The sequence below is a fragment of the Sinocyclocheilus grahami genome, unplaced genomic scaffold (assembly GCF_001515645.1).
Source record: "Sinocyclocheilus grahami isolate Dianchi unplaced genomic scaffold, SAMN03320097.WGS_v1.1 scaffold39.1, whole genome shotgun sequence".
NCBI classification, from domain to species: Eukaryota; Metazoa; Chordata; class Actinopteri; order Cypriniformes; family Cyprinidae; genus Sinocyclocheilus; species Sinocyclocheilus grahami.
Genome location: NW_015505218.1, coordinates 748,676 through 770,618, shown reverse-complemented (window position 1 = coordinate 770,618; position 21,943 = coordinate 748,676). Strand labels below are relative to the sequence as shown.

At 38.3% G+C, this 21,943-nt stretch overlaps 1 protein-coding gene across 1 annotated transcript in view; it reads left to right on the top strand.

Annotated features, from left to right (window-relative positions):
* Positions 1–21,943, top strand: part of gabra3 (gamma-aminobutyric acid type A receptor subunit alpha3) — a 114,656-nt gene that overhangs the window by 36,849 nt on the left and 55,864 nt on the right. The window contains exons 3-4 of the mRNA XM_016267671.1: positions 12,589–12,710; positions 15,338–15,405. Of these exons, the coding sequence (XP_016123157.1) occupies positions 12,589–12,710; positions 15,338–15,405 (190 nt within the window). The remainder of the gene's footprint in view (positions 1–12,588; positions 12,711–15,337; positions 15,406–21,943) is intronic.

The window sequence follows — 21,943 nt, the reverse complement described above, 5'->3', positions numbered from 1 at the left end:
ATTTTAGTTCAAAATTTTAAGTGCCATTGTTAAAAAAAAAAGTTGTCATTATTTAAAATTGTATGCCATATTTATGTATGTAATTACTACACCACTTGCAGTCACAATTCTATAGTGGTACAATTTACTCAGGCCGATGGTTTGTGCGTAATGTGACATTTGACTTTTTATTTGTTTTGTATACATTTAATTATTTTTAGAATAATTGTACATAAATAGGTTAAGCAAAACAAATTTGATTATTTCTGAGAACCTTTTATACATATACTTAACTGCAAACACGGAAATGACACACTATACATTACAAATACTTTGAGCGTCCCTTATTGTCCTATAAAGAATCATAATTGTCTCTAATTTTCCTTTTCTGAAATTGGTAACCCTAGTGGTGGCTGACACAATGATGCATCTCTAATTTCAGTATAAATACCAAATTAATTTCAAAATAAAGTCCAAATTATACCAAGCTATTCTATCATTGTTGATCTTGCAGCGCCTATGAGGAATAGTGCTATAAGCATTTTTCAAGATTGCTCTGAGCACCCTCTGAGCAATAAAATCTATGCAGTACAGTTCTCTAGGACACTTCAAGTTGTTTCATTAAGAATTTTGTGTCTGCTTGTAGGTCTGTCCCAGAAACAGGCTCATTATTTGGTTGTAAATAATTTATATAGATTAAAACAATACTATTAAATGGACAAACCAGGGCCTTGTTACAGCATGCTTCATGGTGCTATCTACTTTGTTGTTTGTTGAATACATTTTCTGAGTGAGAGAGAGACTTAAATAGTGCTGTTTATTCAGCTGACCCATTTCCCTTACAGTCAGAGAGGGTTATTTGGTTTTGATAAGCTTTTATTGCGATCCATAGCCCTTTGTTGCTTAGCCTCTTCCCAAGTAAATTTAATTTCAGGCTTCCCAGGCATGTACAAAATACCCCACCCCCCACCCCCCGAATGCCGAAAAGTATCCCAGAAATGAGGCACGGCGAGCCTCTGGAGCACGGTTGAATGTTAGCAATAAATTTGGTCTTCTATCAGGAAAAAAAAAGTCCAACATGTCTTAGCCCAGATTAAATGTGCTTAACGTTATTTAGGCGAGTTTCTGAAAATTGGATCATGCAATTCCACATATTAATAAGCATCAAGAATGGTGCAAGCTCTCTTCCAGCAACCCACTGTCTCCATCATCAAACTCACTCTGCCATACCAGAGGCACTGTTGGAGACAACATAATAATAACACAGGGCTCTTCATCTTGTGTCCTTGCTCCCCCAAGCTTCAAAGATACTTGCCTTTAAAGATTTAAGAGATTCACTGAGCTATAAATATGTTGTTAAACAAGTCTAAATGACTACTGACACTGACTGCCAGGTCCTTGTATTAGTCTATTCTGGATGGCAGATCAAACTAGCTCAAACCCTCAGCGCATACTAACAATGCGACCTCAATCACACGAATGACAAGAGAGTGGCTCTTTGACGTTGACCTCGTCGCATGCTTCCAGCTTCAAGTAGCTGCTCTTCTTCCCCCCATGCTGCAGCGAGAAGCAATCCACGCGGATGACGCGTATCCGAGGATATTTGCGTGCCTTCTCGAAAATGCAGCGAGCCCGCAAGAGCCATGACCAAGTTTAGGCATAATCCCTTTAGACTTCAGAGCAGCAGAGTGCTTATACCTCATGAGTATCTCTCTGAATCAGCACAGCTGTCGCTCCACGAGTCCTGCAGGCTCGCTGATGCCCAATGATACTATCACACGACTCTAAATCGGCTTTGCGACAGCACAGGCCGGAGACTTTGCTAATGGATAAAGTTGTCACAGACAAATCTCCCATATTAGCTAATGTCGCTCCACGCATCACAGCCATCCCTCGCTGCACGCATGTGCGCCGAAAGGCAGGGCTTGATTAAACTATTATTCGTAACAATCCATCTTTTACATATGAATGAGCTGCCTGTGTTTTGCCTCCCCGACAAAGCGCTGCAAACCTCTTTTCCGTCACGCACACACAAACACAAACACACACCCCACCCCTGTGTGGTGCAATCTCGAGTTAACGATTGCGGATAGCTCAAACCTCTTTTGTTGTCTGTTTTGTTTGGAATCGGTATCAACGCAACTGTCCGAAGTGACATGAAATCAATACCCGGCAAAGAAAGGGAGAGCGCCACTCCTGCGCTCCTTCCATATGGATCACTTCGAAATTTCTGGCCGCTCTCCCTCTGGCTCATTGCGCATGCATTATTCACAGGCCTTCGAAGGATAGGGTGGCACTCAGAGATGTGACCGAGCCGACAAATAACATGCTGTCAATGGCTGGCGTGAATGTGTCAAGGTCAATGTGTTGCAGGGTTGCGGGGAAATGCTAGTTGAGGGGCAGCAGTCCATTTGGTAATTCTCAGCGTGCACCACTTACCAAGAGTTTCAACGTTCGCCACCTCCAGCAGGGTAATTTATCAGTTGCATCGCTACAGTGAACATTACGCTATGTAAAGATATTGTGCTTCATCTCACTGCAGACTCGCTTTGTCTTTGTCTATTACAAGTAGCGTATTCAGTACATTTCCAATGTTGCGATACTCGTGCTAATTAACTAGTATATTCTTCCCTATCCCTCTGTTGCATTTCTGCACTTGTTGATAAACTGAGTAATAGCATTGTCAACATCAGAAACGTTAAGTGGCTGATGGTCTCAGCTGGCTTTGCGGGAATCTGATTACACTCCCCGTTGGCCCAGCAGAGGGTATTTCTGAAGGGCTGCAGGCCAAACGGAGGAAATCAATGTCACCATCCGACTGCATGGAACAAACGGCGTCTCATTTCAGCCACAACATGAGCTTTTATTTTGAGGAAGGATATCATACGTCACATGTTTGGGTTCACATAAGAGGAGAAAGGACAGAAAGGGATGCATGTTTCAACATAAATCCTACTCTGTCAGTGACTTAGAGTACATTTAAAGACCTTTCAAGTACTCTTCAATACATTTTGAGTAGCAAGCTTTGTTTTTTAGGGACATTATTAAAATGTCCTCGATTTGTGGTGCGGTTTTTCCAGGGTGCTCTGCAGGACTTTATAAATGTGCAGCGGAGCTCGGGAAGGCCTGTCAAGATTGGGACGTCAGACGTGGATGTTTTAATCCTCCCCGATGATTTGCTTCTTAATTGCTCTGAGGGAAAATCACAGGTTTAATACAGCAGTGCTGTTTTGAGCGCATTTCCATTTTTGTTGCGTCTGGCTTTCGTTTGATCACTGACATAAATTGTCATGTATTTTTTGAGGAGGGTTTTTTGTTTTATTTATTTTTGCATCTTGAAATCCACAAATGGTCTTAGTGGACTGAGGAGAGAACTTCAAATAGTGAATTTTGGAGTGTGCCTTAGTATAAAATAGCAAGAAAATAGCAGATTTCTAAGGCTTCTAAATGATCAACATGATCAAAACCTGTACAATCTGCTACACACCTTCTGTCACCTAATCACTCTTAATTTTAATCTAGAAACATTCATTTTCTGTAAAGCTAAAATTAATTGATAGCGTGCACTTTTAAGCAAGTAAAAGGACTTTTAGAATAATTCCAAAAACATTCACCTTCAGGTCATGGTACACAAGTCTGTGTTTCATGATGTACGCTGACACAACATACACAGTTACTTGATTATCCAAACATCATTCATTCATTCATTCATTATTTATTTATTTTTTAAAATCATGTTAAAATTTGAGTAATGAATATGATATATTCGGCTTTTGAGAAACGTGCATCACTCATCTATCATTGTATTGACTTGCATTTTTTTTGCCCCCACAATGAAAAGTATGGAGATTTAATAATAAAACAGAATTTAAATATATTTTGCTGTCTAAATATAAATATAGTTTGCTATACTGCTATAAAGAGATCATTGATGGTATCATAATTTCATTAACCAATAGACTAGGTTACATGTAATTTACATTTCAATCAATCAATCACTTTTGTCCTTGCAATTTTGATTATTTTGTTATCCAGATGATGGAACTGTGGCGCTAATAAAAAGCTTTTATGTAATCATCTAAAATGCCATCATTTGTCAAACTAGTATAAACCTCTCATGATATAATTTTGCTTGGTCTACAGTCACTCACATTAATTGCCACTAGAACATATGTAACATGAACCAAGGAACTGAGTAAACAAGCGATATATGACAAACCTCAAGACCAAGATAACAGGAAATGGAATAGAATTTGAGACTCCAATAAAATATTACACTGCATTCGTGACCTGTCTGCGGCTGGATGGAAAATCAATGCATGCTCAGAATATCTTGGGCTATCTAATGAAAGCTACAAACTGTCTGTAAAATAATACAGCTAAAATAGGAGGAGGCTGGGAGACATAAAGTATAAAATAATAATTTAGACTACAAGCATAAATATGCTCTTTCTGAGTTTATGTATTTGGTGGATTTATAATTCATTGGTGGCCTATGGAATACAAGTTTTTAATGAACGATTTTGAAAAAATAATAACCTTAAAAAAGAGCATTAAGTGTCATTTCAGAACAACTTCTTCTAAACTACTTCCGAGATTATCCTAAAACCAGAGAGGACTAAATTTAGAGGAGACTAAATAGTGCCATGAACGCATTTGGCTTCCATAAGTGCTTGCCATTGTTTCATTAAACATTTTTGTGTTTGTAGATGCTGTGCACTGAGTTAACTATCGCTGACAGAATTTAGGAAAGTAAAATGAAAAATTTACTGAACAAGAGCTTTAACAAGAATTTCTTAATACATTTCTAAACAGCCTGCGCCAATGGATGAACAAAGTAGGGGTATTCACGCTGACAGCGATTTGTAAGAAAAAAGAAAAAACGCTTTCAGCAAATGAACAGTGACAAGAAGCACTGATCTACCAATGGTAATGGAGACACAGAAGACATTCATATACAGATGGTTTCTTCTCCATGATGCCATTTATTTATTTATATATGTATTTATTGCAGCAAGACAACAAATTTGTTTTCAAAATGGTATGACATCTCTTTTTTTCCATCAGTACATTCCATTTCGTACCATTGATCAAATGTTCAATAGCTATGACTGGTTATACACCAGTAGCATCACGGTAGTCAGCATTAGGAACGCTTACTATGCCTATAATCCACAATACCACTGCTTACGGCAAACTCCAGGGATTAAATTGCTGTCGGTGTAAACACACCTTTAAATGGGAGCTATCCGGCCAGTGTGGCATTTTCTTAAAGGTTTTCAAAAGGTTTTCGTCAGTTGCTCTTTACTGAAAGTTTAGAAGTCACGAATAAGAAGATGCTCTATGAAAAAATGAAGGTCACTAGGTGGGTGAGTACATGCTAATAGCATTTTGCCAAAATGTGAATCGCTTTATATCAGGGATGGGCAAATCTGGTCCAAAGTCCTGCAATATTTAGCTCAAGCCATTGATTGGGAAGTAAAAGTAATACACTCACATTAATGTGGTCCATATAGCTTGTGTGCTGTGTGAAGTGTATAAAGTGTCTGAAGCCATACTGTAGGATAGCTTTGTGTGAGGAATATACTGCTGTTGTTAAAATGTTCATTGTAATTACTCATCTTCCCCATCTGGGGTCTAAATACTGAGATCTGACACGGGCTCAGCCTTATACGGCTTTATCACGGCGCTTGCCATTTCGCATGTCAAAACACAACATAAAGGAGGGCGTGTGATATGGTGCAATGAAGTTAGCCAATCACAGTGGGTGTTTACTTCCATTTTGGCAAGAGGTAACACCCCTTGAAATTGAGTGACAGTGTGAGGATGTAAAAATGACTTTTTTGGGTGCAAAACACTTTGTGGACTTTATAAACTAACCTTGGGAAACTTAATATTAAAATTTGAAACTGCATTCTATGACCCCTATATATTAATTTTTACTTTATATTTACTCAACATTCAAAATTGAAAACAACCTGTTTAGGTTATTAATTATTGCCAGTGCAGTCAGTAGACTGATTTTGAATAGTGCTACCAAATCTCTTTATTTATGGGTCATCAAGCCAATAATCTATAACTGGGCTGACAGAGTTCTTGTGCTTGAACCTGCATTTTACTTTTATATTTAGTAAATGTTATTAATTGAATGCAATGTTCGTATTTCCTTTAATAAAATGGATTTGGCATAATTGATTTCATCTACCAGCTTTCGTAGTGTCCAAAACACACCCTTGAATTTTCTCCTGCAAATCTTGCCTTGTCATGCTATTTGTTGTGTAATGAAAAACTAATTGAAAATGGTATAAACAATACTATTAATATCTGTTCTTCTCCAGAAGGTGATTGTATTCCATAAAATGTCTTGCATTATAAAACCCCCTCCATTATCTGAACCGTGTGTGCAAACACATTATACAATATTCAGGAGTTCATTTCAACACTGCCTATTTGCCGCACTCTATTGAAATATTACATGTATGTATACATACAGTATACTGGCAGCTCAGTGAAATGAATCACATTTGCTATTATCTGGACCTCCTGGATATTTATCTTTCCCACTTACTTTATAAGAAAGAGGGAGAGGGTGAAGAGAGAGGAATAAGGGATGAGATTTAAAAAAAGAGATTGAGAGAGAGCGGGAGAGCTTCAAGGATACCAATACACAGAACGTGATAGGAGAGGTTTGGGTTGGGGGTGGAGGAAGGGTGTTACGAGGAAAAGTCAATTTTTTATTTGCAGGGATGATGTGGTGGTAATGAAGAGGGATGAAGCAGCTGCCGCCAGGGCCCATGATCCTCCAGCACTCCAGCCCGACATCTGAGAGAGAAATTCCAATCAGCTCACACACCTCACATAACACCAGATGGGGACACGTATGTCTTGCGTTTGGCTGCACACAGATGATGCATGTTTCCTGTCCAATCTGACTGACCGTGTCACCTCAAATCAAGCAACATTTGGCACATCTATTAATTGGGTTTGTTTGCCTTTTTGGCAGCATTTGTGTATCCAAAATGTATCTATTTATTTAGAGGCCCCCGGTTGAGAAGTACAGTCTTGAAGAAGAATGTCCTAGGGCCTGTTTACACCTCGTCACTTCATGCAATTTCTCTGATCGGATAGCTATCTGATTTGTTAAAATGGTTCCATTTACACTTGGCCAAAGAAATGTGTTTCTGGAAAATAGATACAAATCCGATTTTTACTTCCTGTGCTATATGCAAATTTAACGGAGTTCACATCAACAAAAGCCACAGATATGATTTATACATAATCTGAAAGCTGAATAAATAAGTTTTCCATTGGTGTATGGTTTGTTATAGGATAGGAGAATATTTGGCCGAGATACAACTATTTGAAAATCTGGAATCTGAGGGTGCAAAAAAATCAAAATATTGAGAAAATCGCCGTTCTTAGCAATTCATATTACTAATCAAAAATTAAGTTTTGATATATTTACAGTAGGAAATTTGCAAAATATCTTCATGGAACATGATCTTTACTTAATGCCCTAATGATTTTTGGCATAAAAGAAAAATCAATAATTTTGACCCACACAATGTATTTTTGGCTATTGCTACAAATATACCCCAGCGACTTAAGATTGCTTTTGTGGTCCAGGGTCACATATGTGCTGCATTTTATTCATCATCAGCTAATTTCAAGATCAATGACTGCAATAGAAGAGAGCGCTGCATCAGTACTGGAAAGATAAGTTAGTCCTACTTTTAATGAATTCTTGTGTGTTGAGCCTCTGCGTCTTACTCTCAGTTTCATTTGCGGCAGTTGCACATCAGCTTGCTGAAGAGATACTCAGCTACTCATCCACGGCAATGCGTGTTGCATTACCGGTGTCATATCTGATTAGAGCATGTCATATAGCCTATAAGACGCTCTCACACATTTTTTTTCACATTTTGGGAGGAGTAAAATTGATATATGTGGTTTCAAAAACCAGATGCAGTTACACTTGTCCAGTTTCGTCTGGACCTCCTTAAGTGGTTTGAGCGTTTCGGAGAAAACGCATGTAGTGACCAGGTGTAAACAGGCCCTTAGAGACCTGAAGGGCTCCGTTTCTGTGCACCAGTAAGCAACCGCATAGCTCCACCCAGAATATCCTAGAAACCACTTAGGAGAGCCCTTGGAACCATTCAGAACATCCTGGCAACCATATATCAACATGGTGAAAAGCATTCGGATCCTTTCACATTTTCTCAAAAATTTTTGTATTATTTTATAATTGATATTAATAGTTGAGAGAAGACAAGAAAATTATTGGAGCCAGACTTGATTGACTAATTGAGCTCCATGTCTCACTAACCACTAGGTCACAGCACCAGTGGAAACTTACCCACCGTATTTTTCCAGTAAGAGCGGCCATTAATTGTCAATTTTTTAGGTTTGGCTTCCGGTGTCATCCGCTTCCAGCTTATTTTAGCTGTACAAAACAGCAAATTTTGCTGCTTGATCATTGCAAATTGGTGTGTCTTATTATATTATTTCAATGTATTATCTTAACTAATAACACACTGGTTTGTAGTGCAAAACGTTTTACCGTTTACTGCGCATTGTTATTCTTCTCAATATTTTCCTATATCGGCTAATGAATTGGAATTCTCGCACATTCACAGAAAACTGCTTACTTCTGCGTTGAAAGTACTTGTTTGTGGTCGACAATGAAGGCTAGAGCCCTAGAATGCATTTGAAGAGAAACTTCTCCAAGGTTTTCCTTCAGGACTGTAGTGTAGAGATGCGTGGGGAATGAAACTCGGTAGCTTGTATCATCTTTCTTCAGCTGTATTTTTTTCATTTGGCAATCGCTCCATACTTCACTTTCGCCCTACCGTGCACTCATTCTCATCCTCCTCTGCTTGTTTTAATGGGCTGTAAATTACCTTTAAAGATTCGCCTTCACAGGGTTACGTAAACCTGCTGGAGAGGCTGGCAATCAAACGCAAAGGAGGACTTGAATGGTAGCCTCATGAATCCTACTAATAAACCTCTGGTTTGAGTTCACTGAATGGCCATCTTCACAGGATGAGCGTCTCTGGCAAGTAACAGCCATTCATTAGCTTCAATTCAGTAATACAAAAAATTGCAATGTGCAGGCACACCATGAAGAGCCACAATGTTCAGCCCGTCTCCCCAGTTAATCAGGCATTAGCTCATTTTATCTCCTCAACACAAACAACAGAAAGTACGGCCATAGACAGTTTCCATTGTTCTTTCACTTACACTGTGAGCTGCTGAATAGAGCAGCCATGTTTCTGTAAACGGAAAGAGGCTGCATGATCTACAGCTGATTAATATCAATGAGCCGATATTTAAAAGAGCAGCAATGAAGGCAGGATGCAGTTTCCGCATACAAACGGTGCTCTTGAGTGTCACTTAAAAAAACTGCAATTTGTCATCTGGGTGGCTTTCTTGAAATGAATAAATTATCAGAACTCCTGAACCGCAACACAATGGGAAGATCATCAGCTTCCAAAATGTCACGTCACTGACAGGTCTGGTTGATCCCTCACCGGCCGGCTGACACACACACACAGATCAGTCACATGGTATGCCGTTGAGCTCTGGGAGAAATACAAAGGGCCCCTTATCAGTCAGTCGTTGCAATGCTTTCGGCTAAGCCCCTCCACACTCAGGTGAGACAAGGTTTTCCTGCAAGGAGGTGTGAACCCAAAGAAAATGAATTAGCATTGGACAGAGGCTGGTCTGCCTTTGCTGTTGGCTGAAAGCAGCCGTTCCGCCATGTTTACCTCTCCGTGCTGCTGCATTTTCAGCTCCACAATAAAGTCGACGGCCTCTTGAGATGATTCAGTACAAAATATGCCAGAGTACTCTGATGGAAAAATACAGCTCACAAACACTCTCCTAAACACACTCTGGCACTACAGAAAGGCTTGTTTTTTGTAGCTTCTGTTATATGCTGCAACACTAAAAGGGATTTTGCTCATGTTTCAGTTTGATGATCTCTGTAATGGGCTCTTGTGACCGTTTTCAAAAGTGCAAAGTGGAGAATCATTCATTCAAACCTCTTTAAGCTCCTCAGTCCAGAGATGCATGGGCAACTTTACAAGTAAACAACATTTTGTTGATGCTAATTGTTACATATTAAATAGCAAACTGTTAATTCTGCTTTTCTGTTGGAGGAAACTAAGTAATATTCAATGTCCAGTATACTGGATTTAAGCACATGAATTATGAGGCTATTTATTTTTTACCAGTGCTGCAAGATAAAAGCAAGTACAGCATATTTGCTGACTACTGCATGTAAAAATGTGAACTAATAGGTGTATGAAATAAAATATGAATAAGATAATAATTAATAAAACATGCTCATTTGTTCATTTTATTTTATTATATTTATTTGTTTAGTTTGCATTTATAGTGACATTATATGCATTAGTAGTGAGTAAAATTAATGTACAATATTTAATGCAAAAAAATTAATATATAATTATTTCCTGGAGCAGCTTATTAATTTGATAATAATTATGTCAAGATAGTATGATTATGACACAATGTAAAAAAAAATCACTTAAAGTTTTATGATTCTTCTGTAATTACGTGGTACTAATTATTTTTGTATTATTTATTTTCCCGTAGCATCAATATTTGGTAAATATTTAGGTCAGGTCAATTTTAGAATTTCTAGAATGAATCATGAAACATTAGTTTAGTACAGATAACTTTTTTGTACTAATTTTGCATGTTTTTAAAATATATTTTGCTTCTGCAAGGAAAGGAACATTCTTGAAGTTTCTGTAACATTCTGGAATATTCTAGTGCTTTGTGGAACATTCCAGAACATTGTGGGACTAGTCATAAAAGGCAAACATCATCCAACAAACACTTCTGAAGTTTTGGACGACTGTTTATTGATTTTTTTATATTCACCATGTCAAACTTCATAAAGAGACATTAAAAATAATAATGAAACTAAACTTTTATAAAACATTTTTTTTCACTGTTTCATTGTAAATTAAATGATTTTTTTTTTCATTCAACCGTTATATTTTATAATGAGAAATGTGCAAAGACATTTCAGCTAGAACTGTTTATTGATTTTTTTATATTCACCATGTCAAACTTCATAAAGAGACATTAAAAATAATAATGAAACTAAACTTTTATAAAACATTTTTTTTTCACTGTTTCATTGTAAATTGAATGATTTTTTTTTTCATTCAACCGTTATATTTTATAATGAGAAATGTGCAAAGACATTTCAGCTAGTAATATGGGATCACTTTCTCTGTATCAGTGGTGTGAAGCATCATTCTTCCCACAAATGACTACTCAGTGTTGTGCAGAATGATAAGTAAGTCTAAAACAAGTTTATCCAGCAACGTGATCATGTTTTTGCTGCCACAAGAGGACTAAACAAAACCTTATGAAACATTGCCAAATGCAATGCGTGTGTTTTTGACAAACCTTTTGTTTTGCATGCTATTTTAAGGCCTTTAAAGGTCAGCATGTAATTGGCGCAAGGTCGCTTCCAGCACAGCCCTTGATTGAGGACAGCACTCATTATCTCATCAGCTTTCTGTCTATCACGCCCTCCATCGTGCCACTGCATTGTTCATCGGGGAATCACAGCCCCAGCAAGACATAATTATTCTGCATATTCCAGGTAATTAAAGAACCAGGGGTTGGCTGAATATTCAAGAATGCATTTGCAACTTTTGGGATATAATGCAGCCAAATCCCAGAGCTGGGATTTCTGCAAAGCCATATTCAATTGTGTGACAGGTTTCACTAATCCACTTGGGGTTCAATTAGTTCTATCACTCCTCTGCTCTGTCATTCTGTCTGTTTTTTATTTATTTATTTTAATTTTTTGTCACTTTAACTCATTTTCCTACTGACTTGGTGTGCATGTTGTTCAGACAGGTATATTCACAGAAGTGGTATTCAAGTAAGAAATACTACAGAAACTAAATAATCAAATGTAAAACTAAAACACTGCACCTATTATAATTGAGAAATAAAAGACCATTTTCTGCCCTAATTTTAGCCCTCTTATTTCAACTTTGTTCAAAAGGGCCTGTCACCTTTAATACTTCAATTTAAACATCCACTGCTATGATTGGTTTACATATTTGCATATGAAATAAGTATTAAATGTGGAACTCTTTTTCAATCAATCAATCAATCAACCAACCAACCAATCAGTCACCTCCTAGAAGAAGCTGCATTTTAAGGTTTGGGGATTGTGTCAGTTGAGTCAAGGAAAATCAGGAATTTGGGTCTATGGTAGAAAGAGCTAGGATCCATTTGAATTGTGGTCAGGCTTTAGTTTTTGATTGTTAGATGAAGTCGAGCTGATATTTGTAGGACCTGTCCTGAACCCATTCATAATGACTGCATCTCCTACCCTTCAATCGCACCACATGCTCAAAGAAGGAAAGATCAAAGATGTTGACCAGATCAATCTCTCTTCTTCTCTATCCATTCTTCTATTTATGACTTCAGACTCTTATTGCTTAGTGGCCTTCTTTCTATCTGTTTTTTTTTTCTTCTTGTGGCCTATTTGCTTCTTTTCAAAGCATCCTTACTATCTTTACGAGAACTGAATCTCTTTTTTCTTCTCCACAGGGTTGTAACAGGTCACCGAGAACCCATTCCTGATGACAGCAAAGACAACATCACCATCTTTACCCGGATCTTGGACCGCTTGCTGGATGGTTACGATAACAGATTGCGTCCCGGACTAGGAGGTATGATAAATGCCTATACACATTTCCTTCGTCAGTGTCTCCAGTGTCCACATGCTGGCCTTACCTTTGGCTTGCAGATGGAGCGTGTTTTTCATCAGTCTGTCTTTCATATTTACACTTCTTAGCACAAGTCTCACACCTCTGAATCCATGACAGATTGTGTTTTGGAACAGTGAAATGATTCATCTTCTCTTGGCACTGTGATTTTTATCAATAGCAAAATCTGTCACAGAACAGCGCTCTCCTGAGATCGCTTACAAATCATGAGTTGAAGATGGCTGATGAAAATAAAGAAAAGTCTTGACCGCTGCTGTGATGGCGCACCCACAGATTGCTCATTTAATCATAATTAAGAAGCTGATCGGATCCCCTGGTCATTCTGGATTCATTAAATGCTGAGCATCGATGCACTATAGTCTACGTCCCAATGGCATTTATAGAAATGTTCCACAGATGTCCATTAGACCATCTCCCTCTGCGTATATTTTTTTTCTCCTTCACAGAGTGAATCCCTAGTGACCTCTAAAAGTACAGATCCTAAATTGTGAGCCCAGCTGTGGGCAGTCAAAAATCAAGATGTATGCTTTTGATAAATGGGCTAAGTCACATTGGCACACTGAGAGCTGCGGGGCTGACACTGTGGAGCTGGACAGCTTCTATCGCCTCTACTGCCTGAGTCCTGCTGTCTCCACAATCCTGGCTCCCGTCCAGTCACCCCTCTCAAGCTCCATCAAATCTTTCCATTTCCACCCTGCTTTACATAGTTGCTGATGTGCATTACAGTACTCATCACTTCAAAGTTGCTAACTGGAACTTGATGACTTACTTCAGGTGGTTAAAGGCCTAGAGTGTGCCACACACAGGACATTTTTTAAGTGCACATATTATAGGCATTTAAAAGTTCACAATTTTATTTTTGGGGTCTGCTTAGATGATTTAAAGTTAAAAAGACATGATTTTTCTCATAATATACATTACTATGGCACCTATTGTCACCCTCTGCCTGAAACACTATGTTTTAAGTCCTGTCTTTTTAAAGCATAAGGCTTAATAAAAAGCTCAGTCTGCTCTGATTGGTCATTAGTCCGAGTCTGTATTAATTGGTCAACTGCTCAGAGTTTGTCAGAAATGTAATGCCAGTTACCATTAATTTTCAGCCCTCAAGGCATCGTGAGCAGCTGTAAAAAGTGGTGCTGTATTGGAACTCCATACAATGTTTTTTTCTCTCACAGTGAAAAAATCTGTATCTCATCGACATGACATAAAATCATTTCCCCAAATGCTTTCTGAAGTTGGGCAAAAGCAGCCAGTAGGTGGAAATTGTGCAAATGTGTAACATGGTGACGTAGCCACAGAAATATTGGAAGGAGTACAAACAAAGTGTTTCAGGCAAGTTTTCTTATGGAAAGATTAAAGGGGTCATAGACTAAGAAATCAAAATTCCCTTGATCTTTTGATTTATAATAGGTCATTGTACTAAAAACCTTCTGTAAGTTTCAGAACTCATTAGTATAAAAATCTGCCAAAACGAGCCCCCCCCCCCCCCCCCCCCCCCACCGATTTGCACGTGTAATAGGTAAATACTAAGTTAGGCAAACAAAGGTCTATGCTGAAATCAAACAATATACTTTATTTATTTTATGAAGATGCAGGCCACGTCAGTAAGAACTTGGTCCTTTGTTCACTTCATTTTATCGCGGATTCGTTTCCAAAAAAGGCACAATTCGACGCATTATTTTCAGACATATTGAAACTAAAAGACAATGCTGTGCCGAATATTTTGGATCCGACAGAAATGTCACAACACACAAGTGTGAGTAACTGTTTTTATTTTGTGGTCACTATTGCTTCATAAAAAATTTAAAAAACAGAGGCAGTTCATGACCCCTTTAATGGCATTTACAGTATAGTCTCAAGACTTTGCTGGACCCTAAATTGGGAGGCATAATCTTTCTTCTAACCCACTCTAAAAATCTGCAAATCTGCTGTCAGCACTCTTAAAATCAGTAATTGTGTGATCTTTTTTAATGCTTGCTGAAACCAGGAGCTGTAGTGAGCCAAGTGGAATTATTTGACTCTAAATTCCCATTAACAACAAGTTCATTACATAAAGTATTATCCTTCCTTCTAGTCAGTGGTGAACCCAGTCATAGACAACATGAGTGTTGCAATATGTGCTCAATTTCTCATTCAGACAATCTCTGTTCCAGTGAATTCTCTAAATAAAACAACCAAATACACCACCATAAAGGACAATATACATCTACTAACAAATAGATGTTTTTTGAATTTGCTCAGTAAGGTTAGTTGCTGCAATTGTAGCGGACATTCTGATATTTATTCAAATGAATAAAATGTCAACAATAAAAACACCTAGCTAGGTTGTTAAAAGTCATAGGTTGCCTAAAACTCCATAGATATTGGCATCAGTTCATACTGCTGTTAACACTTTCTCTGACAAGCGGATGCGATGAGACCTGTTTTTCAGTTTGGTCAGGTGACATTAGACATATATCTCATTGTTGCCTTTACAGATTTATAGCTTTAAAATTAATTTAATATTTGTTTTACATAGCAGTTATTTCTGCTCTTACACATACTCTTTCTTTGTCTTTTTGTCCAATCAGAAAGTGTGACTGAGGTGAGGACAAACATCTATGTGACAAGCTTCGGGCCAGTATCAGACACAGATATGGTATGTGTGTTCTTACTATTGCTTAAAGTTTTTATACAGATTAGGTTCACGTGAGGATTTTGTTTTTTTTCTTCCATTCTTTCTATGTATATACTATATATATATTACAATTTTCATATTCGCTTATGTCAATATTTGTCTGTTCCTCAGATTTATTGCTTTTTTTACATAATGTATTATGCTTCAACCAGGTATGGTGGCATATTACCGCATGAGAAAACTGAGATGTTTTCATTGCTGCGAATAAAAATTAAACTGAATTGAGCTGATTAATGGCACTGTTGTCTTCTGTAGAGCTGCTTTATAGCTGAAACTGAAGTTGTTTCATAATTGATGAACACTGACACTGCTACTAAATAAAACTTAAACTGAGTTCAGCTGAATAATGACATTATTGGCTTGTCAGAACTGCTTTACAGCAGAATTTGCATTACTGCTTTGAAATAAAGATGACTTGACTTGACACCATCATCTTCTACTACGGAACTGCTGCCAACACTGGCCACCACATCGACTCCCTTGACAGAATACGTGCCCTTAATGAACCTCTATCTCCCCATAATCTTAGGCATCCTCATAGGCATGTGCAGAAGTGTCGTCTTTTTGGAAGTAGAGGCAGCAAGTTAGTCCTCTCGTCTTCAGAAAGGTCAGTATAGCACATATCGATGGGGACAACCAAATAGTCTGTGAGGTTAAACGTTTGAAAATTTGGAGAAGTGTTTATTAATGATATATCATAAATAGTTGTGTTATATTGAGGGTACAGTTTATGTGACGATTGGTAACATATACCATGTTTGGTGGAAATGTGAAATGCCTTCATGCATACAGAGAATGAATAAACATTCATCTCAGACTGTTGTTATGCCATCACAAGAGTTATTTTCATTGTGCTGAAAATAACCGTCCATAATAAGTGATCTGCTGTCTCTGTGACGTCTCATCAACCCCCCATGATTCCAAGTCATTGGGTTTGCATATGGGAACATCAGTGCTGAGTCTAACAACATCACAAGTCTAAAATGAAAGATTCAAAGAAACTGATAGAATATGCAGGCTTTGCGACAAGATTGTGGGGGGAGAATGGTCAGTCAGGTAAGCAGAAGATAACAGTGGTAAAATGCCTCAAGAAAAAAAAACTGAAACCATGTATAAAGTCAAAGCTTTTGGCTGCTCTAGGCTATGACTGCGGTCACGGTCACTGGTCTTTGCGGTGGCCTGGCAATGTCACGTTATACCTTGAGGAAGACTAGTCTCAAGGAGAGACACAGTGCATTGAAAGCTGTTAGAGTTATGTTACTAATGACTTACCTTGTGCAATATTGACCATTCATTAACCATCTAATCCATATTGCACTCAAAACTGGCAAGAACTGTCCGAAAAGGCAAGCTCTGGTCTGATCGAACTGATTCTGTTCATTCTCTGGGAGTTAGAGTGTACAAGCTTTCATCAGTCAACCCTGAAAAGTTACAAAAGTTACAAAAGTGTCAGTTCCAAACAAGCAGGTCATTACTTTCACTGGAAGAGTGCCCTCTCAGAGAGTTTGCCAGATCATTATCCTCTTGGTAGAGTGTTCTAGCTGCTATTGGTGTTCTTGCCCCTGCATTATAGTGTCTAAGTTGTAGACACTAGTATATCCATGTGCTATATTAAAGGACACATGTCCAGTTGTTAGTCTTGTGATCTTTCATCACAGGCCTCAGGAGTAAGCTGAGAGGAATGAGCCCATGCTGTTTGCACCTGAGGTCAAAGTACAGGTGGTTCCTATAGTCTACTATTCAGCTTGCCATCTTTTTATATTCCCACACTAACTCAACCTAAAAAGTGGGCCTGTATTTTTGGTCTTTCCACATTGTACAATGTCAGGTTTTTAGTTGTAACTTTCTCATTACTTGAAGACCTCCGCGGAAACACTTCCCTGTGATATTTAAAAAATGCACTGCATCAGCATCATCAGCATATTCTAATGCACAATATGTAGTTCTTTTGACATTGGCTTTATTACCAATATCACATTTGGGCTTTTTTGTATTTTTACCCTGAGCCTGCATTTTTGGAAACGTCTCAGCCTTTTTAGAGTTCATCTTTTGTCCTTCTTGAAGGGATTGTCAGTGACTCACTTCATTGTGAGCCTTAAATTATTCTTAATTCTTTGCAAGATTAAGCTGGATAGACTCCATATATCAGATCAAAAGCGCTGTTGAATAATCTCTGAAGCTATGCATGAGATAGTAGTACAGGTATAGGCTAGAACAAGCTAGCATCAAACTATTTGCTTACAACCTTCTAGCAAAGTCATGATTATATTTACACTCTATTCAGGCTTTGTCATGTTCCTTATTTTAATTTTAAGTAGTTCAAGTTGTGGTCCCCAGTTTGCATACTGAGAGCTGTTTCAACAGCCTTGAAGCAACGTAGTAAAAATGTGCCACAGTCACACACTGAATGCATGTTTTAGCTCCACTCACTGGTATTTTCAATGAGCCTGGGTTAATTTAAAAACACTTAATATTCAGTCATTTTTATTGATTTGATGTCATTGACACTATCGAGTGCGAATAAAAATTAAACTGAATTGAGCTGATTAATGGCACTGTTGTCTTCTGTAGAGCTGCTTTATAGCTGAAACTGAAGTTGTTTCATAATTGATGAACACTGACACTGCTACTAAATAAAACTTAAACTGAGTTCAGCTGAATAATGACATTATAGGCTTGTCAGAACTGCTTTACAGCAGAATTAGAATTTTTTCTCATGAAGTTTGCATTACTGCTTTGAAATAAAGATGACTTGACTTGACACCATCATCTTCTACTACGGAACTGCTGCCAACACTGGCCACCACATCGACTCCCTTGACAGAATACGTGCCCTTAATGAACCTCTATCTCCCCATAATCTTGGGCATCCTCATAGGCATGTGCAGAAGTGTCGTCTTTTTGGAAGTAGAGGCAGCAAGTTAGTCCTCTCGTCTTCAGAAAGGTCAGTATAGCACATATCGATGGGGAAAACCAAATAGTCTGTGAGGTTAAACGTTTGAAAATTTGGAGAAGTGTTTGCAGCTTGTGCAAATGTCAGATTTGCTTCAGATAACATTATCTGTTGTCAAGCTTTGTAGCAAATCTCTCTTATGATCCTGTTCATGCTGATCCAGATTTGTCACAGACTCATTGTTCACATTATATTTACACTCTATTCAGGCTTTGTCATGTTCCTTATTTTAATTTTAAGTAGTTCAAGTTGTGGTCCCCAGTTTGCATACTGAGAGCTGTTTCAACAGCTTGTGCAAATGTCAGATTTGCTTCAGATAACATTATCTGTTGTCAGGCTTTGTAGCAAATCTCTCTTATGATCCTGTTCATGCTGATCCAGATTTGTCGCAGACTCATTGTTCAAATCACTTTGTAGGGATTTGGCACCAGAGTGGGTCGCAGAATTTGCACTCTAGTTTTGACTTCTCCTGCTTGGAAAAAGTAATGTGTTACTTTACTAGTTACTTAAAAAAGTAATCTGATTATGTAACTTGTTACTTGTAATGCGTTACCCCTAACACTGCTGTGTTTAATACATTAATATCTCAGAAAGCGGGACATTTTTTACCAAGAAGCACATTTGAGAGAAGACTGCAGAAGATTTATCTATTTTTTTATATTTATTGTTATTATTATTTTCTCAGTATTGATTTGGTAATGCAGTACCCGTAGTTTTGACATCCTTAGTCGATGATAGGAATTCTCATCTGATGTACCTCTTTTTACTCATATTGTCAAAAGTGCTATTGATCTCATCGTCTGAAACTAATAAGGAAAAAGTAATGTTGAGGCCATCTTGAAGTTGTGTTCTTGGAATCAAAGAACTTGATGTATTTGATGCATTCATTATATTCTGACAAGTCTCAATGTAAGTTGTCAGTTTATTACCTACCCTGCTCCCATTCCCATTTCACAAGCATTACTGTGGTGTAATGACCACATGAAAGGACTCTTTTTTTTCTTTTTCTTTTTTTCCCCTAATCATCCTCATCAGAAGGGACAAAAATAGCACAGTGTCAAAATTCTTCTAAATATACTATGCCATTGAACAGATGCATGGTCTTCAAAGTTCCCGGGGCAAAAACAGCATCTATGCTTCCTACAGGCCTAACATTAGTCCCATTATATCACCGCAGCCTTGACCGAGAGCCTGAGCTGTCAGTCATGACATTACACTATTATGGAAGAAATGAGGGAAAGACATTAAGTGAAACAAGGTCAAGAACTATCTCATGAGACCGGTAAAGAGCAGAGCACTTATGTGACGGCCTCGTCTGCAGGCCATCCATACAGTCATTATCTCTAGGTTATTTCTGCAGTTTTAAGTATAGCAGATGTCGTCGTCTTTTTCACTCTAACCATTTTTCCTTTGACCTCCATCCTAGATCTTCTTCTCCATCATCCTTCATCCAACCTTCAATTTCTTTTTTCTCCTACCAAGCCTTTTAGCTTCTATTTTTGTTTCTGCCTAATGCTTATTTTTCCACCTGTCTTGTGAAATATTGCACTGCTCTGTAACATTTGTTTGCATAGACTTCCTACCGGCCTAACATTAGTCCCATTATATCACCACAGCCTTGACCGAGTGCCTGAGCTGTCAGTCATGACATTACACTATTATGGAAGAAATGAGGGAAAGACATTAAGTGAAACAAGGTCAAGAACTATCTCATGAGACCGGTAAAGAGCAGAGCACTTATGTGACGGCCTCGTCTGCAGATTCTTTCATTTAGTAACAGAAGCGTTTTTCTCTTTAACGAGGCCATCCATACAGTCATTATCTCTAGGTTATTTCTGCAGTTTTAAGTATAGCAGATGTCGTCGTCTTTTTCACTCTAACCATTTTTCCTTTGACCTCCATCCTAGATCTTCTTCTCCATCATCCTTCATCCAACCTTCAATTTCTTTTTTCTCCTACCAAGCCTTTTAGCTTCTATTTTTGTTTCTGCCTAATGCTTATTTTTCCACCTGTCTTGTGAAAGATTGCACTGCTCTGTAACATTTGTTTGCTCGTCCGCACTGTCATTGCCCATTCCTCCCTTTCTCTATCTTGGGCTTCATCTGACAAGTGGTCTGTTTTGAAATTTAGGCCAGGCTAATCCGCCCCAGGTGATGTGTCGAGCCTTGTGCAAACTGAGGATGACATGGTTGTCCTATAACATGAAAAGTCCTCGTCTCATTTCAAATGGAACTCAGGAAACCGCTGGTATCTGCCACACATTACCTAACTAACTCAGCTCTTAAATATTTTTTTTCAGGGCTTTTATTCATATATTTAAACACATGTAAAGGGATAGTTCACCCAAAAAATTAAAATTCTGTCATTAATTATTCACCCTCATTTTGTTCCAAACCCGTAAGACCTTTGTTCATCTTTGAAACACAAATTAAGATATTTTTGATGAAATCCGAGAGCTCTCTGACCCTCCATAGACAGCAAGGGTACTACCACAGTCAAGGCACAGAAACTTAGTAAGGACATTGTTAAAATAGTCCATGTGACATCAGTGGCTCAACTGTAATTTTATGAAGCCACGAGAATAAATTTTGTGCACAAAGAAAACAAAAACAAAGAATTTATTCAACAATTCTTCTACTCAGCGTCACCCTCAGGCGCCATTTTGGAGAGTATCACGACATATGCGTTGTTTACATACAGGAAAAGCACACACATGCATTGTGATACTCTCCAAAATGGTGCTAGGGTGATGCGAAAGCATTCACTGCGTAATGAAGCCAATTAGATTGCGGTTAGAATGCCCCTATAATTATAAGTTTTGAAAGCAAAAAAAAACTCTTTTTTTATTTTTTATGGGTAATTTCACACAAGCAAGAGTGCAGTTTTCTTAAATATTATTGTGTGAGCGTGATTGCAAACGAGATGTTTATTTTATACAACAGTTCAACAAACAAGAAGTTAATATTGAGTTAAATTTTTTACACAATATTGTTATTGTTTTTTCATTAACGTAGTAGTTTTTTTTTTTACATAAAAAAACGTAGTTCCTCTTCAGGAACTCGAGCTGCATCGGAAAACGCTACGGGAACGCCTTCTGTGACCACACTCTGAATCACATGTGAAATCAGTCCAATAGCTGAGCGGGACGTGACGTCATGACCAGGAAGCTATAAAAGCATGTGTGGCGGAGCCAGCGTCAGCTTTCTGTCATTCAGTGAAGTGCTCTGTGTGTGTCAGTCATATTTATTGTTGTCTGTCAATTGTGAAAGTTCATAAGCTCCAGCTATGTCTAAAGCTCACGCAAAGACAAAGCATTTTAAGAGCGAGAGCAAGCCATATTATAGGTTGTGTGTTCCTCCCTGCCCACGTTAGAGATATACATAGCCTGCGCGTGGTTTGCTTGGGAGCGAAGCACGCCAAGCCGGCTCTCGAGGGGGCCGGCTGCCCACATTGCGAACGCCTCCCATTGCGTACACTTCGCTCCCGGAGGGCTCTCTTGGAGGAGGGAGCCTTCGCCAGCGTTCCTCGCGGTGCTGACCCCGCTTC